The sequence below is a fragment of the Peromyscus eremicus genome, chromosome 3, assembly GCF_949786415.1.
Source record: "Peromyscus eremicus chromosome 3, PerEre_H2_v1, whole genome shotgun sequence".
Taxonomy (NCBI): Eukaryota; Metazoa; Chordata; class Mammalia; order Rodentia; family Cricetidae; genus Peromyscus; species Peromyscus eremicus.
This window is the reverse complement of record NC_081418.1, coordinates 127,752,628-127,776,798: the sequence shown is the minus strand read 5'-3', so window position 1 is coordinate 127,776,798 and position 24,171 is coordinate 127,752,628. Positions and strand designations below refer to the sequence as shown.

The window sequence follows — 24,171 nt, the reverse complement described above, 5'->3', positions numbered from 1 at the left end:
TTCTTCCGTCTGTCCCTGAGGGCTTTTGCAGAACTGTGACTGAAAGGTGGAGAACTGTGTGTTATTTAAACTGTGAATGACATGGGAAGGCAATTGGATTGTGTAAACAGTGCATTCAATATGGCATTGTGCCCACTGTTAAGGAAAAATTACCGATTTTAAGCAATGACTGTCTTTACCTTGCTTGTACCCTAAAATACTAGTTGTAGAAAAATTGCATGTGCCGCACACACCTTCATTAGGGATAACGTCATTCAACAATGTTGACGATTTTCCCATGTGGTTCACTGCCTACTTGGAACAAGGTTACACTCTTTTATCTAATTAGTCATAATACATATTTCTGGAAAAATAGCTTTCATGCCATACAGGCACAGATAAATATTGCAAAAGGAAAATTACAACTTAAAAATCAACCCAGATCTGGGGGTGTAGCTTGGAGGTAGTGTACCTTTTTAACACGTGTGAAATGAAAGAAAACAAAAGAAGCCAGACAAAACAAAATCTAAGCCATAGACACAAGAGAGATGGCTCAGCAGTTAAGGGCATTTGTTGCTTATGCAGAGGACCTGGGGTCAGTTCCAGAACCCACATATTGATTCATAATCATCTGTAACTCCAGATCCAGGGAACCCAGTGCCCTCTTCTGACCTCTGAGAGCACCAGGAATGCAGGTTATATACATATACTCATTAAAGCAAAATAGTCAATACACAATAAAATAAAAACAAATCTTCAAAAATTTTAACTTACGAAGCCATTCATCCCACAAAATATATTCACTCATCGTACCTTAGCATTTGTTTCCATGTTTAGCCATATTATCATTAGCAAAATATCCTGGAGTCTCATAGTCCCATCTGCAGTCCTATGAAGTGAATTAGATTAGAAGAACCACATAATTAACTCTAGTTGGATTGCCAAAGGTTCATGTCTGGCTGCTCTCAACTAGAGCCCCAGAGAGATGGTGAAAGAGAAGTATTTCCCCTCCATCCCGTGCTTGATAGTCAGTCCAGGGGGAGATTCTATCAACTGATCTTCTTAGTCCAGATATTTAAGGATGTCCAGGATGCTGCACACGTGGTCAGCAGGTGAAGTGATTGCTATCCAAGTGTGAATTCAGATTCCCAGCACCCTTGTAAAAAGCCAGGAGTGGCAAAGCGCATCTGTAACTCCAGCGTCAGACGGGCAAAGACAGGCAGATCCCAGGGGCCCACTGGCTGGGTTAGCCAGCTCAGTTGAAACAACCAAATACTCTCGCTCTTGTTATCAGAGCCGTAGAGAAACTCAGTGGAAGACAAACACCGCTGCCGTTTACAGCAAGCAAATGGCAAGAGGCTCCACTCACACTGAGGACACGCCCCTGCCACAAGCAGCCACAACACTCACACTGAGGACACGCCCCTGCCACAAGCAGCCACAACACTCACACTGAGGACACGCCCCTGCCACAAGCAGCCACAACACTCACACTGAGGACACGCCCCTGCCACAAGCAGCCACAACAACTCTGCTATTTTCACTCTCAGAATAAAATTCAACACATTGGTCTAAAGCATACGTAAATAAACGTTCATAATTTTCAAGAGATAAACTCAACATGTGCATTACATCTCCTAGTTCTTCTCCATTCAGTTAACAGCCTGAGAACTGGATGGAACCAAACTTAGATCTCAGTGGACATCTTACACGGTGACACCATGAGGAAACAAGAACACACATCTCATTGTTCTCTGAGAAGTGGGAAATGAGTTCCCTTGGAATTCCCAAAAAGCTTTCGTGAGTCTCCAGGACCCCACATCCCATCCTATCTTGCATGCTCCAGCATCAGCAAGCACCCTGCTACTCCAGTCAGGATACAAGGCAAATGACTCATCACTCAAAATAGCACACAAAGATAGAGTCTACAGAGATAGTGTTTCTCTGAAGTGCTTTCCGAGGCACCGAATTTGCTATTCCCACCACCACCACTGCCACTGCCAACCAACATGTACATGTTCCCAGATTGAGAAGGATACTTACACCACCAGGAGCAGAAGTGAAAGGGACAGGAATTTGTCCCAACATATGCTTAGCATTGAACTGTCTCTTGATACTAATCAAGGTCTACCAGGTCCAGTGGGTGGCACCAAGAGACACTAAGTATCATTAGTAGATGGAACAAAGCCATCCACAGACCTGTGTCACCCTAGGATCCCTCATGATTGGTAATTTAACAGGGTTGTGAATGGAATGTCACTCAATTAATAGTAATAATAATAGCAAATTTGTATAATGTATTATTATATCTGATAATATATAATGAATAATAAATATAATGGTTGTCCTTTCATTGTGTACAAAAATATAATATGAGCTCCCAAGTGTCTTCATGAAAATATTTTAAAGTGGAGTACGTATAATCCCCCAAAGTTCATTAATTTCCAAATTGCATGATATTGTTAATGTAGGAGTGAAAGGTCAAATGGAGCTAGCTAATATGGCACATGCCTGTAATCCATGCATTCATGTGACTAAGGCAGGAGCTTGAGGCCAGCCTGAGATTCACAGTGAATCCAAGCCAGCCAGGACTGGATAGCTAGATAGCATGCCTTGATTTATTTTTTAAAAGTCACAAAGAGAACTGGATCACTGGGCCACTCTATAAGTCAGATTTCTCTAGAGAAAGAGTAGTAAAAGAATCAACACTTGTTATGCAAAGAAGTCACTAGATTGGCTCACACAATACGTGTGGGTAGTCCAGCACTGGCTGGCATCACACTAGAGGCTGAGAACCCAGTATCTCCTCAGCCCACCATACCTGTTGCCTTTGCAGTTCTAATTTGGTGTTGAAAGCCTGGAGAATTCCTGGAGACCTGCTGATCTTCAGTCCACATTGGAAAGCTGCTGAAGCTGAGTTCTGAAGTGGACTCTGCTGTGTGACAACAGGGTGGATGCATTCACCAGCAAGAGGTGAAGGAAAGCAGGCCAAAGAACTGCTTTTCCTCTTTGTATATTGGCTAACACCAGAAGATGCTAAAGGCTCTTCAGAAGGGTCTTCCTCTCTCAGTGAAAACAGAAAATATCCCCACAGAGCTACACAGAGGTACGATTCTTAGTAGATTCCAGATCCAAACAAGTTGACATAAAAAATTAACCTCTAAAAGTCTACCTTTTGTCAAGATAACACCCAATAAAATCTTATGTCATGTTTAACTTCAAAAGGAAGACAACAACAATATCATAACCACACCTAACATAACACAAATATCCCACTATGCTGGCTAGTTTTATGTCAACTTGACACAAGCTAGAGGGAACCTCAACTGAGAAAATGCCCCCACCAGACTGGCCTGTTGTCTATGAAACATTTTCTTGATTGATGATTGATGATCGATGTAGGAGAGGTCCAACTCACTGTGGGGCATGGCACACCTGAGCTCATGGTCCTGAGTACTATTTTTTTTAAAGCAGGCTGAACAAGCCAGTAAGCAGCACTCCTCCACGGCTTCTGCTTCAGCTCTTGCCTCCAGGTTCTTGCCCTGGTTTCCCTCAGTTATGAACTGTCACCTGGAGATATAAGACAAAACAAACCTTTTCCTTCACCAGCTGCCACTGCCATGGTATTTTGTCACAGCAATAGAAACCATAACTAAGACAGGAATTGGTATCAGGAATGGGATATTACTTGTAACAAACCTGACTGTGTATTTTGGGGAGAATTGTGGAAGGACTTTGGAATTTTGAGTTGAAAAAGCCACTGAGTGGGTACTCAGAGCTTGGTGGAGTATTCTAAAGGAACATAGAAGATATTGTTGAGAGCAGTGCAGAACAAGGAAGCCTAGCTTGTGGTGTTTCAAAGAGAAGTCTGAGAGTTCCTTAAAAGCTTTATCAGGGCAGTTGATTCTTTAAATTAAAAACTACTAAAGTGAAACCTCTGCTTTACTGAGACAGTTGATACTTGTCAGCTGGGGCTAAAGAATCAGCTCTTATTAAGAAGGGACCAGAATCATTAAGATGAAGTCTCTGGGAAGTGTTTCCTCAATTAGCACACAGACCTTGTGTTCAGAAGGTGGATAAATTTGCACCCCATGCTACCTGTAGAACATGGTAGCATAAGAATCACCCAGATGATACTGATTTTGAAGGCATGCAGGGATCATGGAGGTCAGCTGAGGCTTGGCACAATGTGGCAGAGTAGGTATTCCGAAGAGAGCCCAGGAGAGGCTCTTGGAGAAGGCGCCCTGTTGCAGCGGAGACCACCATGTTTTGGCGATGCCACTTCCATGGGATGATTGCCAAGGGCAGAAGCAGCTGTGGAGTGGAGGTATCTGTACCTGGGAGAAAGCTACATGTTCTGTAGATGGCAGAGCTGAGAAATGCTGTCTTTGGAAGACATAGGATTGTCCTTCGGGTACCAGACATCAAGCACTGGACCTTTTATATTGTTGAGAGTTAAGTTTTCTTTAATTTGATTGTGACTGAGTCCTAGTTCTTCTCTCTTAGAATAATTTAACTTATTTTTATCTTACAGGATCCCTGAGTTAAGAGACTTTAGAATTTTAGAGAGACTTCAAAATTTTAGTGAGAAGTTGGATTTTTTCCATAATATTTGTATTATTTATTTGGGAACTTCACATCATGAACACCCAGCACCCTCACTTACAAGTCCTCCCATATCTGCACCCCCCAACCCCTTGGGACCTCCCCACCAAAAAAAGAAGAAAAAGAAAACAAGTCCAATTTGTGTTGCCAATGTACTCACTGGAGCATGATCAAACTTCCGGGGGCCAGTCCATTAAAGAAAACGGAGTCCCCCCCACTCACACCCCTGCCAGAAGCCATCAATTATGGAGAGCTACACTTCAGCATCCTTATCACAATTCACAAGAGTTCTCTTTGATCACTTTCTGTCTAAACTGTTCCTTTTTTTGACAGGGGGCAGGGATGGGGTAGGGTTTATCACAGAAGCCTTCCATGTCTCTCTCAAATGTGAGTCTGTATCATCAATACCATGGCAAAGGTAGCTTCCTTGCCCTTTACAGTCAGCAGGAGCACAGGTTTCTGGTGACAGTGTGGGACACAGACATCCACATGGTCTCCAGTGTCAGCACATGTCAAGGACCTTAGCATAATCTCTGTGGCGGTACAGACCATGGACATCAACATGGCCCTCTGCTTCCTCACAGGCCATGGATATCATCATAACTCTCAGCAGCAGCACAGGCCTTGGGCATCGCCATGGCCTCGGACGTCAATATGTCTCTCCACCCAGTAGCTGCATGGCCCACAGATGTCAGCATGGCTTCACGTGGCAGCTCAGGCCACGAAAAGCCACACGGCCTTCAGTGGTAACATGGGCCATGGACATCAACACAGACTCCGCCTGTAGTAGGACCATGGACCCAAACATGGTCCTCAGCAGCAACATGAACTCAGACATCATCATGGATTCAGGTGGCAGTGTAGGCCACTCAGATCATCATGGCCCCTCATGGCAGCATGGCCCATGGACATCAACATGGATTCGGGTGAGATTTTGGATATTTTAGAGAAACTTGGAACTTTGAAAGCAACTTGGAATATCTTAACGCTAAACTTTTCAAGTGTTTAAATTTTAAAGACTGTGGGACTTTTAAAAGTAGGACTGTTTTATATTGTGATTTTTTTATCTGAAGATTTTTGTCCTTTTATTGAAAATAGATTCTTTTCTCATACAATATACCCTGATTACAGTTTTCCCTCACTTTGCTCCTCCCAGCTTTTCCCTGCTTCCCTTCTATCCAGATCCACTCCCCTTCTGTCTCTCATTAGAAAAAGAACAGGCTTCTAAGAGATAAAACAAAATATAGCAAAACAAAATATAATAAGAACAAAAACCATCACATCAAGGTTGGCCAAGGCAATATATTGTGATATTAACATGTCATCTTGGGGACAAATGAGAAAGGAAAGGTTCGAGTTGAATATTGATGTGATTGAGGATCAAGTTGACAAGGAGTTGATTGTGCTGGCTCATTTATTTCCACATGATACAAGCTAAAGCTTTCTGAGAGGGAAACACAACTGGGAAAATGCTTCCAAAAGATTGGCCTGTAGGCAAGCTGTGGGGCATTTTCCTAATCAGTGACTGATGTCAGAGGGTCCAGCCCATACGGATGGTGCCATTCCTTGGCAGGTGACCCTGGGCTGTATAAGAAGGCAGACTGAGCAAGCCTTGGAGAGAATGCCTTTAAGCAACATCCTTCCATGGCCTCTGCTGCAGTTCATGCCTCCAGATTCCTACCTTAGTTCCTGCCCTGATGTCTCTCAGTTGTAAACTGAAATAAACCATTTCTTCTCTACTTGCTTTTGGTCAAGGTCATAGTATTTCATCACAGCAATAGAAACCATACCTAATGCACAAATCTTAGACATATACCCAAAGAACTCTATATCCTACTAAGATACTTTCTCACCAGCAATCATTGCTGCTCTTTCACAATAGCCAGTAGGAAGCAATATAGCTGACCATTGACTGATGAATGGATAATGAAAATGTGATACATTTACACTACAGAATACTATTCAGTTGATTAAAAAAAATAAAATTATGAAATTCACAGGTAAATGGATGGAGCTGGAAACAATCATCCCAAGTGAGCTAACCCGGACCTAGAAAAAAACATTGCATGTTTCCTCTCTTTGTGTATATTAGTTTTGAAAGTTTAGATATGTGTGTTTTGTTTGGAATATCCATAAGAATTAGGAATGTAGAAAAGGGCAATGGGAAAGGGAGACAGTGGTTTAAATGGTTAAAGGGGAATAATGGAACAGGAAAGAATAGATGGGGTGGGAGATGGGAGGAAAGTAAAGAAGAGAATAGGGGGAAGGACACTAGAAGGCTTTTCTTTTAAAAACTCATATGGAAACCTACTGCTGTAGAAGCTTCCTAAAATATATACATATACATACACATACATATATAAAAAGTGTTTAAATGGAGATACCTTATAATGAAGAAATTGGGGCACGGGGGACAACACTCCTGCTAGATACCATGCTAGCAAATAAAATACTTGGTACCAAGAATTAATTGTTCCTACTTGAGTTATTTGCCAGTAGGGTTCCATAAATTACAAACATTACCAGATATTGCCATTGCTCTTGACTACAATCCATAAGCTGATTGTAAGACCCTATTGCTGAAAATGCTACATACTTGAGAAATCAGGCTGGTGCTCCCCTGGAAGCCTTATTCCTACAGGCTAGCTTTCATAGTGGTGAAAAGCGCCATTAACAATACCAGAGGAGGAAAGCAATCATCAGTCTTACCCAGTTGTGAGTTGTGAGAACTACAATAATGACTGCCTTGGCAAGATTTGCCCCCTCGTGTAGTGGTAGCTCAAATGTCATGGGAGTGACTGGCCACTTTCTGATTTGATGTAGAGCCTGCTCCACAAGATGGAACCTACACTGTCATTGTTGCTCTCTGTAGGGGGAGAACCTGCTACCATTATTTTGATAAATGAGTGTTATTTTAAAGTAATTGTTAATGGCTTATCTCTATACCCATTGTTCTAATTGGTGTTCTAGTGCTGTGAAGAAACACCATGACCATGGCAACTCTTCTAAAGTCTTATACCTCTCTAGAATCTGCTGTAGCACAATGGACCCTATTTGGCTGGGCCAGTCACACCGATGTGGCCCTGCCTTCCTACTCTCCTAAGCCCCAAACTCAATTGTGCCAGCTGTTTGCTGCCCTTGATTATACTAACTTTAAATTGCCTTCTCAGTCTGATTATTTTTCTCTTGGAATTCAGTCTTGAGTTGTGCCACCTTTTGCTGTTTTATATCCAGGAGAGACAGGACTTAGGAATATTGTTACAAACAGATCTATATATAACATTTCCTGTAAAAACTGTTATTTAACAAACAGTATTAACTCTACCACAAATCCCACTGCTTTCCTTATTGTTCATCAACCATCATACATACTGTTACCCAGTTAATCTTTCCCTGCCCTAGTATGAAGATTCAACTGTATTTGCATTAGAATGAGTTGCTAAATCTCTCACAGCCAAAAAGATTCATTGCTACACTCATTCTTTTTGTTTGTTTGTTTGTTTGTTTGTTTGTTTTGAGACAGGGTTTCTCTGTGTAGCTTTGCGCCTTTCCTGGAACTCACTTGGTAGTCCAGGCTGGCCTCGAACTCAGAGAGATCCGCGTGGCTCTGCCTCCCGAGTGCTGGGATTAAAGGCGTGCGCCACCACCGCCCAGCTGCTACACTCATTCTTGATATTACTGCTTTAACAGCCATCATAGGATCAGCACACTGTCTTGGTTCAGCAGATGCACACCGCTAATCATGTGAACTCTTTATCTGGAAATGTTTCATTGGCATTAATTACTCAGGAATGGATGGATTGAGGACTGACAGACTAAATGCTTTAGAAGAAGTCATTCTTTTTTTATTAAGAGATTTTCTATTTATTTTACATATCAACCACAGATTCCCCCATTCTCCCTTCTCCCACCCCTCAGTCTTCCCATCCAACCCACGCCCCATTCCCACGTCCTCCAAGGCAAGGTCTCCCATGGGGAGTCAGCAGAGCCCGGTACACTCAGTTGAGGCAGGTCCAAGCCCCTCCTCCCTGCACCAAGGCTGCACAAAGGGTCTCACCATAGGCACCAGGCTCCAAAAAGCCAGCTCATGCACCAGGGACAGGTCCCAGTTCCACAGCCTGAGAGCCCCCCAAACAGTTCAAGCCAAACAACTGTCTCTCTTATCCAGAGGCCCTAGTCCAGTACCATGGGGGCTCTTCAGCTATTGGTTCATAGTTCGTGTGTCTCCACTAGTTTGGCTGGTTGTCTCTGTACTCTTTCCAATTATGGTCTTGATATCTCTTGCTCATAGAATGCCTCCTCTCTCTCTTATCGATTGAACTCCTGGAGCTCTGCCTGGGACCCAGCCATGGATCTCTGCATCTGCTTCCATCAGTCACTGGATGAGGGTTCTATGATGACAGTTAGGGTATTCAGCCATCCAATCACCAGAGTAGGTGAGCTCAGGCACCCTCTCAATCATTGCCAGTAGTCATCTTTGTGGATTCCTGGAGACCTCCCTAGTACTCTGCTTCTCCCTATTCCCATGGTGCCTTCATTTACGGTGGTATCTCTTTCCTTGTTCTCCCACTCCGTTCCTGATCCAGCTCGAACCTCCCACTCCTCTAAGCTCTCATTCCCCCGTCCCTTGCCCCCCATTACACCTCCCCCCAGCTTGCTCATGTAGATCTCATCCATTTCTCCATCGCTGGGCAATCCCTGTGTCTTTCCTAGGGTCCTCCTTACTATCTAGTCTTTATCCAGATTAACCAAAAGGCAGAGAGAGAACATTCAAATTAACAAAATCAGAAATGAAAAGGGAGACATAACAACTGACAATGAGGAAATCCAGAGAATCATCAGGTTATACTTCAAAAACCTGTACTCCACAAAACTGGAAAATCTAAAAGAAATGGACAATTTTCTGGATAGATAGTTCCAGGGGTTTAGACCACGTTGTCATAGCAGGGAGTATGGTGGCACCCAGGCAGATATGGTGCTGGAGAGGTAGCTGAGAGTTTTACATCCAGATCTGCAAACAGCAGAAAGAGGGAGACACTGGTCCTGTCTTGGGCTTCTGAGACCTCAAAGCCCACCCTCAGTGACACACTTCCTCCGACAAGCCCACCCCTACTCTAACAAGGCCATGCCTTCTAATAGTGCCACTCCCTGGTGACCAAGCATTCAAACCTATGAGCCTATGGAAGCCAGTCTTACTCAAACCACCACACCCATAGATGAGTGCATCTCTCAACCCTCACCAAAGAATCTTCTTCTTGCAATAGATGGCAATGAACACATAGACCCACAACTGGTCATCATGCACAGAATAAGAACTACAGGGTGCTCAACAATAAATGGAATATCTACAGCAAACCCCTCTTCTGAAAGTTCATGGATCATCATGGAAGAGGGTTTGAAAAGATTATGCAAGCCAGAGATGGTGGAGTGTTTTCTGAGACATAACAGGGAAATTGTCTATATCAACTTGATATGGTTGTGACCTACACAAGCTCAAATGAGACAAAATCCCAGCAAGCAGGTAGTGGTGAACATGAAGTGCCATCCCTAGCTGAGAAGATATTAGCAATTTGTAGATGTGGGAGGAAGGAGTGCCAGTTTTGTTTAAGGATGTGATACATGGTAGTCCAGCTGTGCGTCCATTACAGACTCCACACCCAAGAGTATTAGGACAGAACAAACAATATTCAATGAAAGACCAAGGGATGGGGGTCTTGACTTCTGGACAATGCATTCCAAATAGCACAAATCAAAACACAAAACAAACCCCTTTTCCTACTTTTCTTTGGAGTTTTGAGAGCTGACTGGGCTCACCTGATGGTTCAGGTTGTTTCCACTCAGGGGTTCTCACAAGGCTGTGATCAGCAATGGCTGGATCTTGAGCTGGAAGTATTAACAACCTTCCTCATTCCCATGTCTGAGGCCTGGGTAAGACAGAACCAAAGAACTAGAGTACCTCCAGCCTCTTTCTAAACCTCCATGCAGCCGCCCTGGATTATGTCTTAGATGGTATCTTCCAAGTACTGAATGTCTTGTGTGGCTGACTCAGAAGTGAATTTTCTGGAGGAGGAACCAAGCAATGGATGTTTTACTTTTTTGATATATATAAATCTAGACTTTTCTAGCATGTCACAGACTTCTACCATATCCACTCCCCATGTCTCTGTCCTTCCCTCTCATTCTTTCTCCATAGCCTCTTTCTCACTCCCACTTCTGTCTAACTTATCAAATTCCTGTTGTTTCTTTACACAAATAAATGTCCTTTGAAATCTATTTTTTGTACATTTTGTTTGTGGCAAGGGGATGGTTGAGAGAAGGGAGCCTGCACCTTTTGCAACTGAAAAAGGTCCATGGTAGCATGTTGGAATAGTGTCCCTTTCCTGTAACAATTACAGAGCCATACACTTTATTTTCTCAAAGTGGAAAATTTTTATTGGGTGATTTAAATAAAAATCACATGTACTAGACTTATACATGTTTCTTTCTCTTTTTGTAGTTTTTCAATTACACATGTTTCTTAAATATTATAACCATGAAAGAGGAATTCTACCACCCAAAAATCTACTTTACAAATAAAGGATTGAATATGACCAAATACATAACAAGCATATATGAAAATGCCATAATGAAGCCCATAATTAGCACAATTAATACACACTAACACAAAATCATGTGATAAGAGAGACAGCGTTTTTACAACATTTCTTTCACATTACACATGTTCTCCAACATCATACATAAATTAATTTATATTGGGTTAATATAATACATTTATTTCCAGTGGTCATTTTCAGATGACTTTGAAAGTGTTTTTCATGACCATTTTTCCTGTAGCTTTGATATTTGATTTTTGTAAGGGTGAGACAATGTGAGAATTTTCAAACCTGACTTACATTCAAGTAAATAAGCTGGAACAATAAAATATTTCCACAGTGATTATAGTTACAGAATTTCTCCCGAGTGTGCCATCTTATATGTTCTGGAAAGTTGTAAAATAAATGAAAACTTTCTCATGTTGTACATTTAAAAGATTTCTTTCCTGAATTTCACATAGATTTCAATGAATGGATGTAATAGTTACTTTTCTCATTGGTATAATGAACACTTGACAAAAGAAACTTATAGAATGACGGGTTAATTTTTGCTCACAGTACAGTACCAAGGTACAGTCCATCATGGCATGGAAGGCAGGGAGGCAGGAGCATGAGGCAGCTGGTCACATTGCATCTGCATTCAGAAAGCAGAGGAAATGGATGCTTGTAGTCAGCTTACTTTCTCCTGATCTTTTGGATATGTTCAGATGCAGGAGGTTGAAAATTCTAACCTGCTGGAGTCATGAGGCATTCATACCCTCATAATGGACAAAGCAAGACCAAGAGACTGGGTTTTCCCTGTGTGTGTGTGTGTGTGTGTGTGTGTGTGTGTGTGTGTGTGTGTGTGTGTGTTTCTCTGTCTGATTTCCAGTGCTGGAGATCAAATTCTGAGCCTTAGAATCATCTACTGCTGAGCTCTAAGATGCTTCACTTGGTTCTTGAATGTGACATGGAGCCAGAATGAGGAAACATTGCAACCTATGATTGTCTGCATACCATGCTTAGAGAGAGTTTACCATGTACATGAAGACCCATCACCTGGGTCCTCCATCCAGACTTTCTGTGAATGGTAGTAGCTGGTATTAGCAAACCAATCTGGTTTCTACCACACCAAGAGGTTCAATTGGGTCAAGAACATCAAGAGAATAAGGACCTGTGACAGGGGATGGTTCAAAGAAAAGATGTGCTTACCTGGACTGATTTGTGTTATCAAGGACAGAAAACAGAGACATGGGTGACATGGAATCTGTTACTTCCTCTCTAGGGCTCCTCATGTTAGGTGACAGGACTAAATTTAAGGGATAACACTACATGAAAAGAACTGATTCCTGCCTGTGGGAAATTGTACTGGTTCCTACAAAGGGATCCACAATAGAACAAAGACATAGTTGCTAGGCTGTTGGAGGAAACAGACACATATGTCCCTGCAATACAAGGAAATAAGGTAGAGGCATTCCACCAGACAGCTTAAGCAACAAGATAAAGCAGAGATCAAAATAGTGTTCAGCTGGGCAAGGAGGACAGAGTGATCTGAACACAAACAGACCTGTTGGAATGTGCAGATGGGAGGAACATGTCCGGACTGAAAGAAGATGATAACGGGGTCTGGAAAGGACTCAGACTAAGAGAAGGCTGAATTGCTATCTCCAGGGAACTCTCCCCTTTGGCCTCTCTTGAAAACAAATGGTGGTATTCAGCCTCTATAAGTTACTGAGATGCACAAGGTTCACCTGTGACACCAGCAACCACTGGGATAAGGTCTCTCATCTACCCACACTGGTTGATCCTCTCCATTGGATCATTTCAGAGAGTTAACTGTGGTCTCATACAATTTCACCCCAGTAGTCCAGCCAGCCATCACTAGCCAATGTGAACCTGGGAGTGTAATATTCAGGTTTCCACAACTCTGGTCCTCAGTGAACACTCGCTAAGAATGATGTTTTATTGCATAAAACACTTGATATCATTTTTGTCGGTTATTTTACTCAAGCCCTAGGTTGACTTTTGTCTTTATTATGCTTAGATGGAAACTAGAGTTCAAATTGATTTAGTGCTTCTGCCAATCAATATCGAGACTTTTGCCACATTCTCACTTGCTCTCTGACCTTGGATGACAACATTGCTTGGCACTGCCTTTACACCTGCATTTGTCTTGTTAAATAACAGTTTAATTGAGATACTTGCTTCCTATATATTGCCTCAAATTTCTGATTTGTCAAATTTCTATTTGTTAATGCTCATTTGAACTCTCAATATTTGTCTCAACATTCCTTTAAAATCCATCATAAATATAAAGATTGGAAAAATTATTAGAAGCTAAGGTGGAAAAATAATAAATATGCTACATAGCATGCTGAAAATCTATTAGTATCATATTGAGTCATCAGCAGCTGTTGACAAGGTCATGTTTATTGAGAAATCCTGAAGGTCACTGACAGCATCAAAATGTTATTAGGGTATCAGAATTTCATTGTGGAGATTAGACCTAGTCCATAAGAATCAACATATAAAGGCCATAGTCAACCACAATTCATCTACTTCTCAAATTTCATGTTCAAAAATCAGTTTGCGCCGGGCGGTGGTGGTGCATGCCTTTAATCCCAGCACTCAGGAGGCAGAGCCAGGCGGATCTCTGTGAGTTCGAGGCCAGCCTGGGCTACCAAGTGAGTTCCAGGAAAGGCGCAAAGCTACACGGAGAAACCCTGTCTCGAAAAAAAAAATCAGTTTGCTTTTGATGAAGGATAATGAGAATATGAATGAAGACCCAAAGACAGCTCGTCCATCCTAAATCAATATCAACTTCTATGCTTAGTTTCCATCTAATCTGGCAAATAATATGTGGTTTTATTTATTCTCAAAGATATAGCTAAATATTCCCATTTTTCCCATCATCATGACGAAGAGAATGGACTTTTCCAAAAAGGTTTCTAACACAAGAACAGACTCAAGATCTCTCTGCAGTAGATACAGATTTGTCCACCCAGGTTTGTTCAGAAACAGCAGAAAGATAGGGTGCCTTCTTCCAGTGCTGTTGTTACAGCTGACTCATATCACCTGTGCCCAGGGCGATGAAGTGGGTCAGACTCTCAATTCAAAGACTGACTCAAGAGGTGAGAAACCCTGGGTATTTTTCTAGGTGTATAAACCACATATCATGTGGTAAAGGAGTTTTTAAATTTTGTTTCACCTTGAGTCTAATGTTAGTGAGAGGAAAAGGGGAAAGCAGAAACAATCGTTCACATTAACATCAAAAACTGTCTTCGGGACTTAAAGGGCTCCGACAGGAAGAGTTGGAGGACAATAGAAGGAGTGGGTTAGTTTCTTGGGGACCAGAAGTCATGTGAAGCAATTCTTGAGTCATGCAATCCTCAAAATATTACGGGGTCCACACATATCCCTTCAATTCTAAGTGTGATCTCCACATGGATGCTATATATCCAAAGAAAAGAAAGGCGTTTCCATACAGCTGTGAGACTCAGGGGGCACTTCTGTCCTCTTAAAAGGTTTTGTTTCTCTGATAATACAGTACTGCATCATCCTGGGGTCAGGCCCAGAGACCCCATTTCTCAGGCTTAGAGTCCAGTGAGCCCACGTTCAACCACACTCTTCCATCAGTCAGTGTCGGTTGACCAGAGCTCTGAGGTCGTCTACGAAGACATTGCACTGGGTGGCAAAGATTAGCTTACTTCTTCAGCACACAAACAACCCATCATTTGCCCATGGGAAACCAATCCACAATGAAACTCCAGCCCCAAGAGAAGAACTTCAGGAATCACATTTTAATTTTTGAGGAAAGGGAAAAGTTTCCTGAGAGCAGCTTTGACCTCCTTGTTTCTCAAAGTATAGATGAGAGGGTTGAGTGTAGGGCTCAGCATGGTGTACAGCACACCAGCCAACTTGCTCTTCTCTGGGTTGTAGCTGGAGACGGGGCTTATGTAGGCATAGAAGACATCAGTGTAATACATGCACACCACAATGAGGTGGGAAGAGCAGGTAGAGAAGGCTTTCTGCTTCCCTTCTGAGGTCCGCATCTTCAGGATGCTGGAAATGATGAAGCCATATGACACAATGGTCATCAGGAAGTTCAATACGCCATAAAAAGCATCAGCCAAGACAATCATGATACTGTTCACATAGGTGGAGCTACAGGAGAGAAGCAGGAGAGGTGGTACCTCACAGAAGAAATGTGTAATGACATTGGGGCCACAGAAATTCAAGCGTGTCATCAGTCCTGTGTGAATGGCTGTGTTGAAAGCACAGAGCGCCCACACTCCAGCAGCCAACATGCTGCAAAATGCTTTGCTCATCATGGTGCCATAATGGAGGGGATGGCAGATGGCTGCATAACGGTCATAGGCCATGACCGTGAGAAGGAGTAACTCTGAGGATGCAGCCCACGTAAGAAAATAGAGCTGGGCCATGCAGCCACCGTAGGAGATGGGGTTCCTCTCTGACACCAGACCCTTCAGGGCCTTGGGCATAATGGAGGAGGTACAGATAATATCCATGGTAGCCAAATTGAACAAGAAAAAGTACATGGGGGTGTGGAGCCCAGGGTTGCAGGCGATGGCCAGGATGATAAGGACATTACCTATGAGAGCCACAGAGTAGAGAGAGAGGAAACAGATAAATAAGAGCAGCTGGTACTGAGGGTGCTCAGAGAAGCCCTGAAGGATGAACTCTGTCACCAGGGTCTGGTTTCTCATTGTCCTTGACTGAGAAGGATAGCAGAGACTATTAGGTGATTATCGACCCATGTTTTCACAAGATTTCGGGGCTAGAAAAAGAGGTGAAAGGTTTCTTAAGAAAGGTCATTGCTATGTTTCATTCATTCCTGAAAACGTGGCATTAATGAATGATAACATACAGCTTCATTGCAATATACTAAGACAAACACCCTACTGCTACATAAACAAAGAGAGTGATCATTCAGTTCAGAAAAAATAAGTGCAAGTCACCAATTAAGTTCATTAATTTTCAATCGATCTCAGCCAAAGAGAAGCAAATTAAATCAAAGATCCACTCTGTCATCCACAACTTGATCAGCTCAGTAAGTTGACTGACAGCATTCACATGGCCTCAAAAAACAGGAGGGTGGGGCTTGAGGAATAGTGTCCAAAGTTGTCCTCTGGCCTCCATATGCATTTGGACTCAGGAGTATGGGTATCAGCACACGCAAGTCCACCAGAACACACGAGAACACACACACACACACACACACACACACACACACACACACACACACACACACAGAGTTTTCCATTTGAGTAACACTTTCCTTTCTGGAAATTTTTCTGGGGTAAATAATTTCAAAAAATCCTCTCAGATCAAAATAATTTAGGCCTGGAAATTATAAAGGTACCTATACTCTCCAAGTTGAGTTTATCAGTGTGGTGCTGGATACTTATCAAAATGATGCACTGACAGCCTCTTGCTGATACCTTTTAAATACAGTGGAAATTTTAAAATAATATGCACAATCATTAAGAGTTAAAGCACAAAAATTAATAAAGAGGTATTTGGTTATGTATCTGGAGGCAAAATAACTCATGCATAACAGACCAAGCTTGGTTTTCAGTTCATTGTTTTTGCTCATGTGTTTTCTGTTTTTTCTCTAGAGTAGCTTTCCTGACAGGCAGGTGTGTATATATGAGCTCCTTCTAATGAGTCAGCAACTCAATGATGGTAGAGCAAATACTCCCATACAGTACAGAAGTTTCCTCCTCTTCTTGCCTGTCTTAACCCTCAAAGTCACAGACACAGACATGGCCACAACCATGGCCACAGACACAGACACAACCATGGCCACAGACATGGCCACAGACACAAGCACAGACACAACCATGCACACAACCATGGCCACAGACACAGACACAACCATGCACACAACCATGGACACAGACACAGCACAGACACAACCATGCACACAACCACGACCATGGACACAGACACAGACACAACCATGTACACAACCATGGACACAGACACAGACACAACCATGCACACAACCACGGCCATGGACACAGACACAGACATTGGCACAGACACAGCCACGGACATGGACACAGACACAGACACAGACATGGACACAGACATGGTCACAGACACAACCATGCACACAACCATGGCCACAGACACAGACACAGACACAACCATGCACACAACCATGGCCACAGACACAGACACAACCATGCACACAACCACAGACATGGACACAGACACAGACATTGGCACAGCCACAGCCACAGACATGGACACAGACACAGATACTGCCATAGGCACAGACACAGACACAGACACAGTCACAGACACAGCAGTGGACACAGCCACCGCCACAGCCAGCTCTCTGCAAATGTCACATCAGGATTTTTGGGCAGTTCCTACAACCTCCTCAGCCAGGAGGCCCTCCTTCTCAAAAGCCAAAAGGTTCATCTGCTCCTCTTTCCAAACATCCTCTCCCCAGGAAGGAAGGGTCACTCCCTCTTTTATGAACCCTGGAGATTCTCTACTGACCTTTGGTCTAGGATCCATTACTGTTGACCTGTGATGAAGCTGGCTCTCTAACACTGGTCCAAGTGCCCATGTGTGGTTTTGGGCACAACTGCTATGCCTGATGTTCAACTTTGTTTGGTATTTCAATGCTAAAGAAAATCTGGTCCAAATAACAGCAGCCACATTTCTATTCTTCAGGCAGTGTGCACTATGGCTAGAGAGAAAAGCAGCATGGATGCACCACATTTCTGCTTTCCTTCTTTTCAATTCCTTGGTCATTTAAGGGTTAAGAATACACCCTTTTTAAACTAAGAATTCCCTTTTTTGCCAAACTTCCAGAATATTAAATGCTTGTGAAAACTGTCTAAGCGTCAGCTACAGTTTAAGTCATATTGCTCTTCTGTAAGATGACAAGTGTCCTTTGAACAGAAGAGCATGGTGTTGCAGTGGTGTGTGGCAACAGGCTGACTCAGGACAGAACCTGTGCTGGTGGACACGCTGGGCCTTCATCTCAGTATCTTCCTGGGATCTGAGGATCAGGATACCCCAATCGTTTGGATGAAGGAAATAGCACAATATGCTTGTTTCATTTCATTTTTGTTCAAGAATAAAAGACTGAATAGTATTTTTTTCTCAATTTATGATTTGGATCAAGAGAAATAAATGTGACATTATGTGTTTCTCACCGTGGCCCAGAGTGTGAGCTGTTCATCAGCAAGGGAGAAAGAAAAACTGAGGCTGAGAACATAAGTCAGGATAAAAAGGATCAGTGTTTCCTTTGATGGTCTAGGTGTCTGCACTCTCCACTAGAATTTTACACACTGACTCCCCCAGCCATCATGATTCCGCCACTGCATACACTACAGATTAAACATAGTAGTGTTGCCATAGCTACATCCAAAAGAGACAAGTGCCTTCATTCCCTACACTCCCAGAGCAGTAGAGCACTTCATCTGTCACACATGTTACTGGGCACCAAGAAACACCACAGAGTAAAGTTTGAACCTGATTCTTTTCCCTCAGTTCCAAGTGAGGATAGGAAACACTAAAGAAGCCTCCAACATGAATGAAGGATCTTTACAGGGATAAAGTAGTTCCAACAAGCCCTTTTAGCCACAGGAACAGATTTCCCTGCAGAAAACTACCCATTTCGAGTGATTTCCAGGCAAGGTGGACAGTCTCCTTGTCCAGCTAGCCAACAGGGAGGCAAGGAATCAGGGTGCCAAGAGTGTCCATGAGAGTGATGTGAAGCCTGCTCTTTTCCTGCAAAGAACAAAGCTGACTCTGCTGTGAGATTCCAGGGGGTTGGCTTCAGGTCTCATCAAGCTTCATAAATTATCACTAAGGATGTGAGTGGAAAGGGCAAGACCTCAGATGCCAGCTACCCATTTTACACTCCTGCTGCATCCAGACAGCACAATGACCACACCCTGGATATTTAAACAGTGATATTTTACCCACATGCTGAATCCTCTAGTTGTTAAGCCTCCTAGAAAATCAACATACATTGTGGATTTCATCACTTCAGAAACACAACTGCACTCAAAATCCCTGGAGTTAAAATTTTAATTTCGTATTTTCCAGAATGGGTTGAATTTTATAAGGAACACAATTTATTTTTAGTGAAATTTTACTTTAGTTCCAGTTCAGGGTCCAAAATTTCACAAATAAATTACTACTATCTTATGGTAATTAAGAATAAGTAATTTACAACATCCTCATTTTTAAATCTCTATAGGGGCTCAGGGTTTTCAGAAACACTATATATATATATATATATATATATATATATATATATATATATTTAGCCAATGTACTTTTATTATATGTGAAGATACATAGTCCTACTTGAAATATATTTCAAGAACAGAAAACTAAAAATCAGAACTAAAATTTCAAGCATTTAGCTTTAAATCAAAATGGCTTTGTCCAGTCTACCTATAAAGTCACTCTAAATGCCTTGCCCTAATCACAGAGCATTAGCAGACAAGGCTAGTATTCAGTCCCAAGCTTTTGGATTCCAGTCCAGAATTCTTTTTTTTGTGTGTGTGTAACACCAACCTACATGAAGCCTAGCAAATGTTTAAAAAAAGGTTAAAAAAGAGTTAAAAAAAAAAAAAGCTATCACCCATCCACAACTGGCATGGGTGCTTTTATGGCTGGGAGGTGACGTACAAGCCTTAAATTCAACCCCACTCGGCATCTCATTTGCATCATTGTCACATTCATGGATCAAACAGTAATACTACCTAGGGAGAAATATGTCCATGTTACTGATGCTACATAACTAAATGCATTCGGTTAAATTAACCCAGGCTGTCTTTATGTCATTCACTAATATTAAGCAGGCAGGATTACAAGACAAACTATCCCCAACTGTTTTATGTCACCCCCACGGAACAAACAATCCTTGAAATACTCATAATTACCTTGATAAAACTTCACCTTTGTGCAGCTAACACATTGTACATATGACTTTCTCTCTGTCAAGCACAGATAAAGTTGGGAACTTGGTGAAACTGAGCTCCTGTACAGACAGATGATGCTTTTTGTCACCCTATTTAAGCTTATATTGCCAAGAATTTTAGGCTCATCTTTGGTAAATTTTGTCCCTGTCCATGGAAAACACTTGGGAGGGATGTTCACAGCCATTTCTTTAAATGGACCCAGGAGGAGCAATTAAATGAAATCTCTGTTTGCTGGGGACTTGGCTGTCATTGGTGGACACATACATGCCAGTTTGGGCTTTAAGCCAAATTGTGGAACAGAGTGTAAGCCCCAGTGGGAGATGGCAGGACATCACCACTGTCCCAGCTCAGAACAGGTCAGGAAAGACCCAGGCTCAATTGCTCAGAATAATACATCCACATCTAAAAAAAAACATGATGTTTTGCTTTCTCAATCTGAATATATTTGTTCAGTATAATGACAGTTAGTTATATCCATTTTCCTGAAAATCAAATAATTTTATTTATCTTGAAGACTGAATAAAACTTCATTGTCTATATATGCCACATTTTCTTTATCCATTTATCTGTTGATAGAAACCTAGACTTATTCAATAACTTAGCTGTTGTAACTAGTGCACCCATAAACATGATTGTATAAGTATTTATGTGGTACATTGAGGAAGACTGAATAAAACTTCATTGTCTACATATGCCACATTTTCTTTATCCACTTATCTGTTGATAAAAACCTAGACTTATTCAATAACTCAGCTATTGTGACTGGTGCAGCTATAAACATGATTGTATAAGTACTTATGTGGTACATTTTCTTATAGACCTTCAACAATATACCCAGGCATGTTGTGGACAGTTCGTATGATAGGGTTTTTTAAGGAACTTCCACACTTATTTCCATAGTCTTTGGACTAATATACATTCCCACCAAGAATGCAGGAGGGTTCCCCTTTCACTATGTCTTCTCCTGAACTTGTATTTATTCTCTTAATGGTGGCCATTCTGACTACAGTGAGACTAAATATCAATGTAGTTTTAATTTGCATTTCTCTGATGGCTAAGAAAATCTAGTATTTTTTTCATGTTTACTGATCCCTTGTATGTCATCATTGCAGAACCAATTGCTCATTAGCCCATTTATTTATTGAATGTTTGGTTCAGTACTTAGTATTATGAGTCTCCTATACTTCCTAGACATTAATTTGCTGTCAGAGATATACTTAAGAAAATATTTTCTTCTGTTATATAAATTATCTCTTCACTTATTGTTTCCTTTGCCATGTAGGTATTGTTCTTGTTGTTGTTAATTTCATGCAAGTCTGTCAATTCTTGGCTTTATTTCCTGAGCTATATTGGTGTCCTTTCCCAAAAGTCTTTGCTTTTGCCTTTATCTTCAAGTTTTCCACTAACAGCTTCAGAATTTTAGGTAGTACGAGATGTTTTTTGACATATGCAAATGTTTATTGTCTCAAAACTGTGCAGTTTTTAATACCAAGGTCCTTGATAAAGGTATGGAAAAGGTGTATGAAAGAAAACAGCAAAGGCAGTGGTCACAGTCACTAGGCAGGAGCAAAGCTGAGGGACTGTGGTACAAATAGATCACATGGGCTGTACCGCTCCTTCACTTTATGCCTCTGCCCCTGTCCCACTGCTCTTTTTTCTAGCTTCCTGACCTCTACAAGCATTCCAGGTTAAATACACAGATCCACAAATTCAAAGCATTAAGATAACTGCTATATCTTGAATTATTTTTTGACTAAGGTAAGAGCTAGGGATCTCATTTCATAATTTTACATATAGATATCAAGTTTTCCCAGAATCATTTATTGAAAAATCTTTTCTCCAGCATGTTTTGACACCCTTGTCAGGAGTCAGTTGGTTGCCTGGGAAAGGAGGTATGTATATGTAACTGAAGCTCTTGGAAGATGAAGACAGGAGAGTCAGGTGTTCAAGGTCATCCCCAGCTACATTGTGAATTCAAGACCAGCCTGAGCTACATGAGACCATGTGTCAATAAACAAAACATATCAGATGGGTATAGCTGTGTGGTTTCATTTCTTGTTCCGCTAAAATACTCCATTGGTATGTATTTCTGGTTTTGTTCAAATGTTGTGTTGTGTTACCATGGTTATGCAGTGTAACTTGAGGTCAGCGTGTTTTTTTTCTTTTTTTTCAGCATTATTTTGTCTATTCAGATATTTTCATACTTCCACATGAATTATAGGATTATTTTCTCTATTTTTCTGAAGAATATTGGAATTTTGATGGGAATTTCACGAAATGTATTTTTTTCTTATTAAATTTTTTATTTGTTTTACAAACCAATCAGTTTCCCCTCCCTCCTCTCCTCCAGTTCCCTCCCCCACCTCCTTTTTCCTCCCTCCCAATCCACTCTTCAGAAAGGGTAAGACCTCCCGTGGGAGTCAACAAATCATGGCATATCAAGTTGATGCAGGACCAAACTCTTCCCCTCTGCATCAAGGCTAAGCAAGGCATCCCACTATAGGGATTTGTTCCAAAAGGCCACCTCATGCACCAGGGACAGATCATGGTCCCACTGCTAGGGGCCCCACAAATAGACCTAGCTACACAACTGTCACTCATATGCAGAGGGCCTAGGTGGGTCCCATGCAGGCTCCCTAGCTGTCAATCTAGAGTGTGTCAGAGCCCACAAGCTTGGGTCAGCTGTCTCTGTGGGTTTCCCCACCATGGTCTTGACCCCTTCTTGCTCATATAATTCCCCCTCCCTCTCTTCTACTACCTCCTGGAGCTTGGCTCAGTGCTTGCCTGTGGATCTCTGCATCTGCTTCCTCAGTTACTGGATGAAGGTTCTATGATGACAATTAGGGTAGTCACCAATGTGATTACAGGAGAAGGCCAGTTCAGGCACCCTCTCCACTATTTTTAGAAGTTATTCTTGTGGGGTTATTCTTGTGGATTCCTGGGAGTTTCTCTGGCACCAGGTTTATCCCTAACCCCATAATGGCCCCCTCTATAAAGATATCTCTTTCATTGCTCTCCCTCTCCATCCCTCCCCCAACTCGACCATCCTGACCCCTCATGTTCCCATCATCCATCCCCTCTCCTCTACATCCCCTATCCCCCCAGTTTACCCAGGAGATCTCATCTATTTCCCCCTCCCAGGGCAATTCATGAGTCAGTCCCCTTTAGGGTTGTCCTTGTTACCTACCTTCTCTGGGGCTGTGGATTGTAGCCTGATTATCCTTTGCTTTACATCTAATATCTACTTTTGAGTGAATACATAATGTGTTTGTCTTTCTGGATCTGGGTTACCTCACTCAGGATGATATTTTCTAGTTCCATCCATTTGCTTGCAAATTTCATGATGTCATTGTTTTTTTTACTGCTGAGAAATACTCCATCGTGTAAATGTATCACATTTTCTTTATCCATTCTTTGGTTGAGGGGCATCTAGGTTATTCCCAGGTTCTGGCTATTACAAATAATGCTGCTGTGAACATACTTGAACAAGTGCCCTTGTGGTATGATTGAGCATCCCTTGGGTATATGCCCAAGAGTGGTATTGCTGGGTCTTGAGGTACATTGATTCCTAATTCTCTGAGAAACTGCCATACTGATTTCCAAAGTGGCTGTACAAGTTTGCACACCCATTAGCAGTGGAGGAGTGTTCCCCTTACTCTACATCCTCTCCAACATAAGCTGCCATCAGTGTTCTTCATCTTAGCCATTCTTACAAGTGTAAGATGGTATCTCAGAGTCGTTTTAACTAAGAATGTTGAGCAATTCCTTAAATGTCTTTTGGTCATTTGAGATTCTTCTGTTGAGAATCCTCTGTTTAGTTCTGTACCTCATTTTTAATTGGATTATTTGGTATTTTGATGTCTAGTTTCTTGAGTTCTTTATATATTTTGGAGATCAGCCCTCCCTCAGATATGGGGTTGGTGAAGATCTTTTCCCATTCTGTAGGCTGCCATTTTATCTTATTGACCATGTCCTTTGTTTTAAAGAAGCTTTTCAGTTTCAGAAGATTCCATTTATCAATTGCCAATCTCATT

At 41.9% G+C, this 24,171-nt stretch overlaps 1 protein-coding gene across 2 annotated transcripts; it reads right to left on the bottom strand.

The window, feature by feature from the left end:
* Window positions 1–14,956: 14,956 nt before the first annotated feature.
* LOC131906056 (olfactory receptor 13A1) lies at window positions 14,957–16,980 on the bottom strand. 2 transcript variants are annotated; one of them, XM_059256848.1, is made up of 2 exons: window positions 16,967–16,980; window positions 14,957–15,878 (listed from the first exon to the last, which is right to left on the bottom strand). In XM_059256848.1, exons 1-2 carry the CDS (start codon window positions 16,978–16,980, stop codon window positions 14,957–14,959), a joined length of 936 nt encoding a protein of 311 aa, XP_059112831.1. The 2 variants fall into 2 exon arrangements, with proteins under 2 accessions (XP_059112831.1, XP_059112832.1); XM_059256849.1 differs by lacking the exon at window positions 16,967–16,980 and having other exon boundaries at window positions 14,957–15,936.
* Between the last annotated feature and the right edge of the window lie 7,191 nt (window positions 16,981–24,171).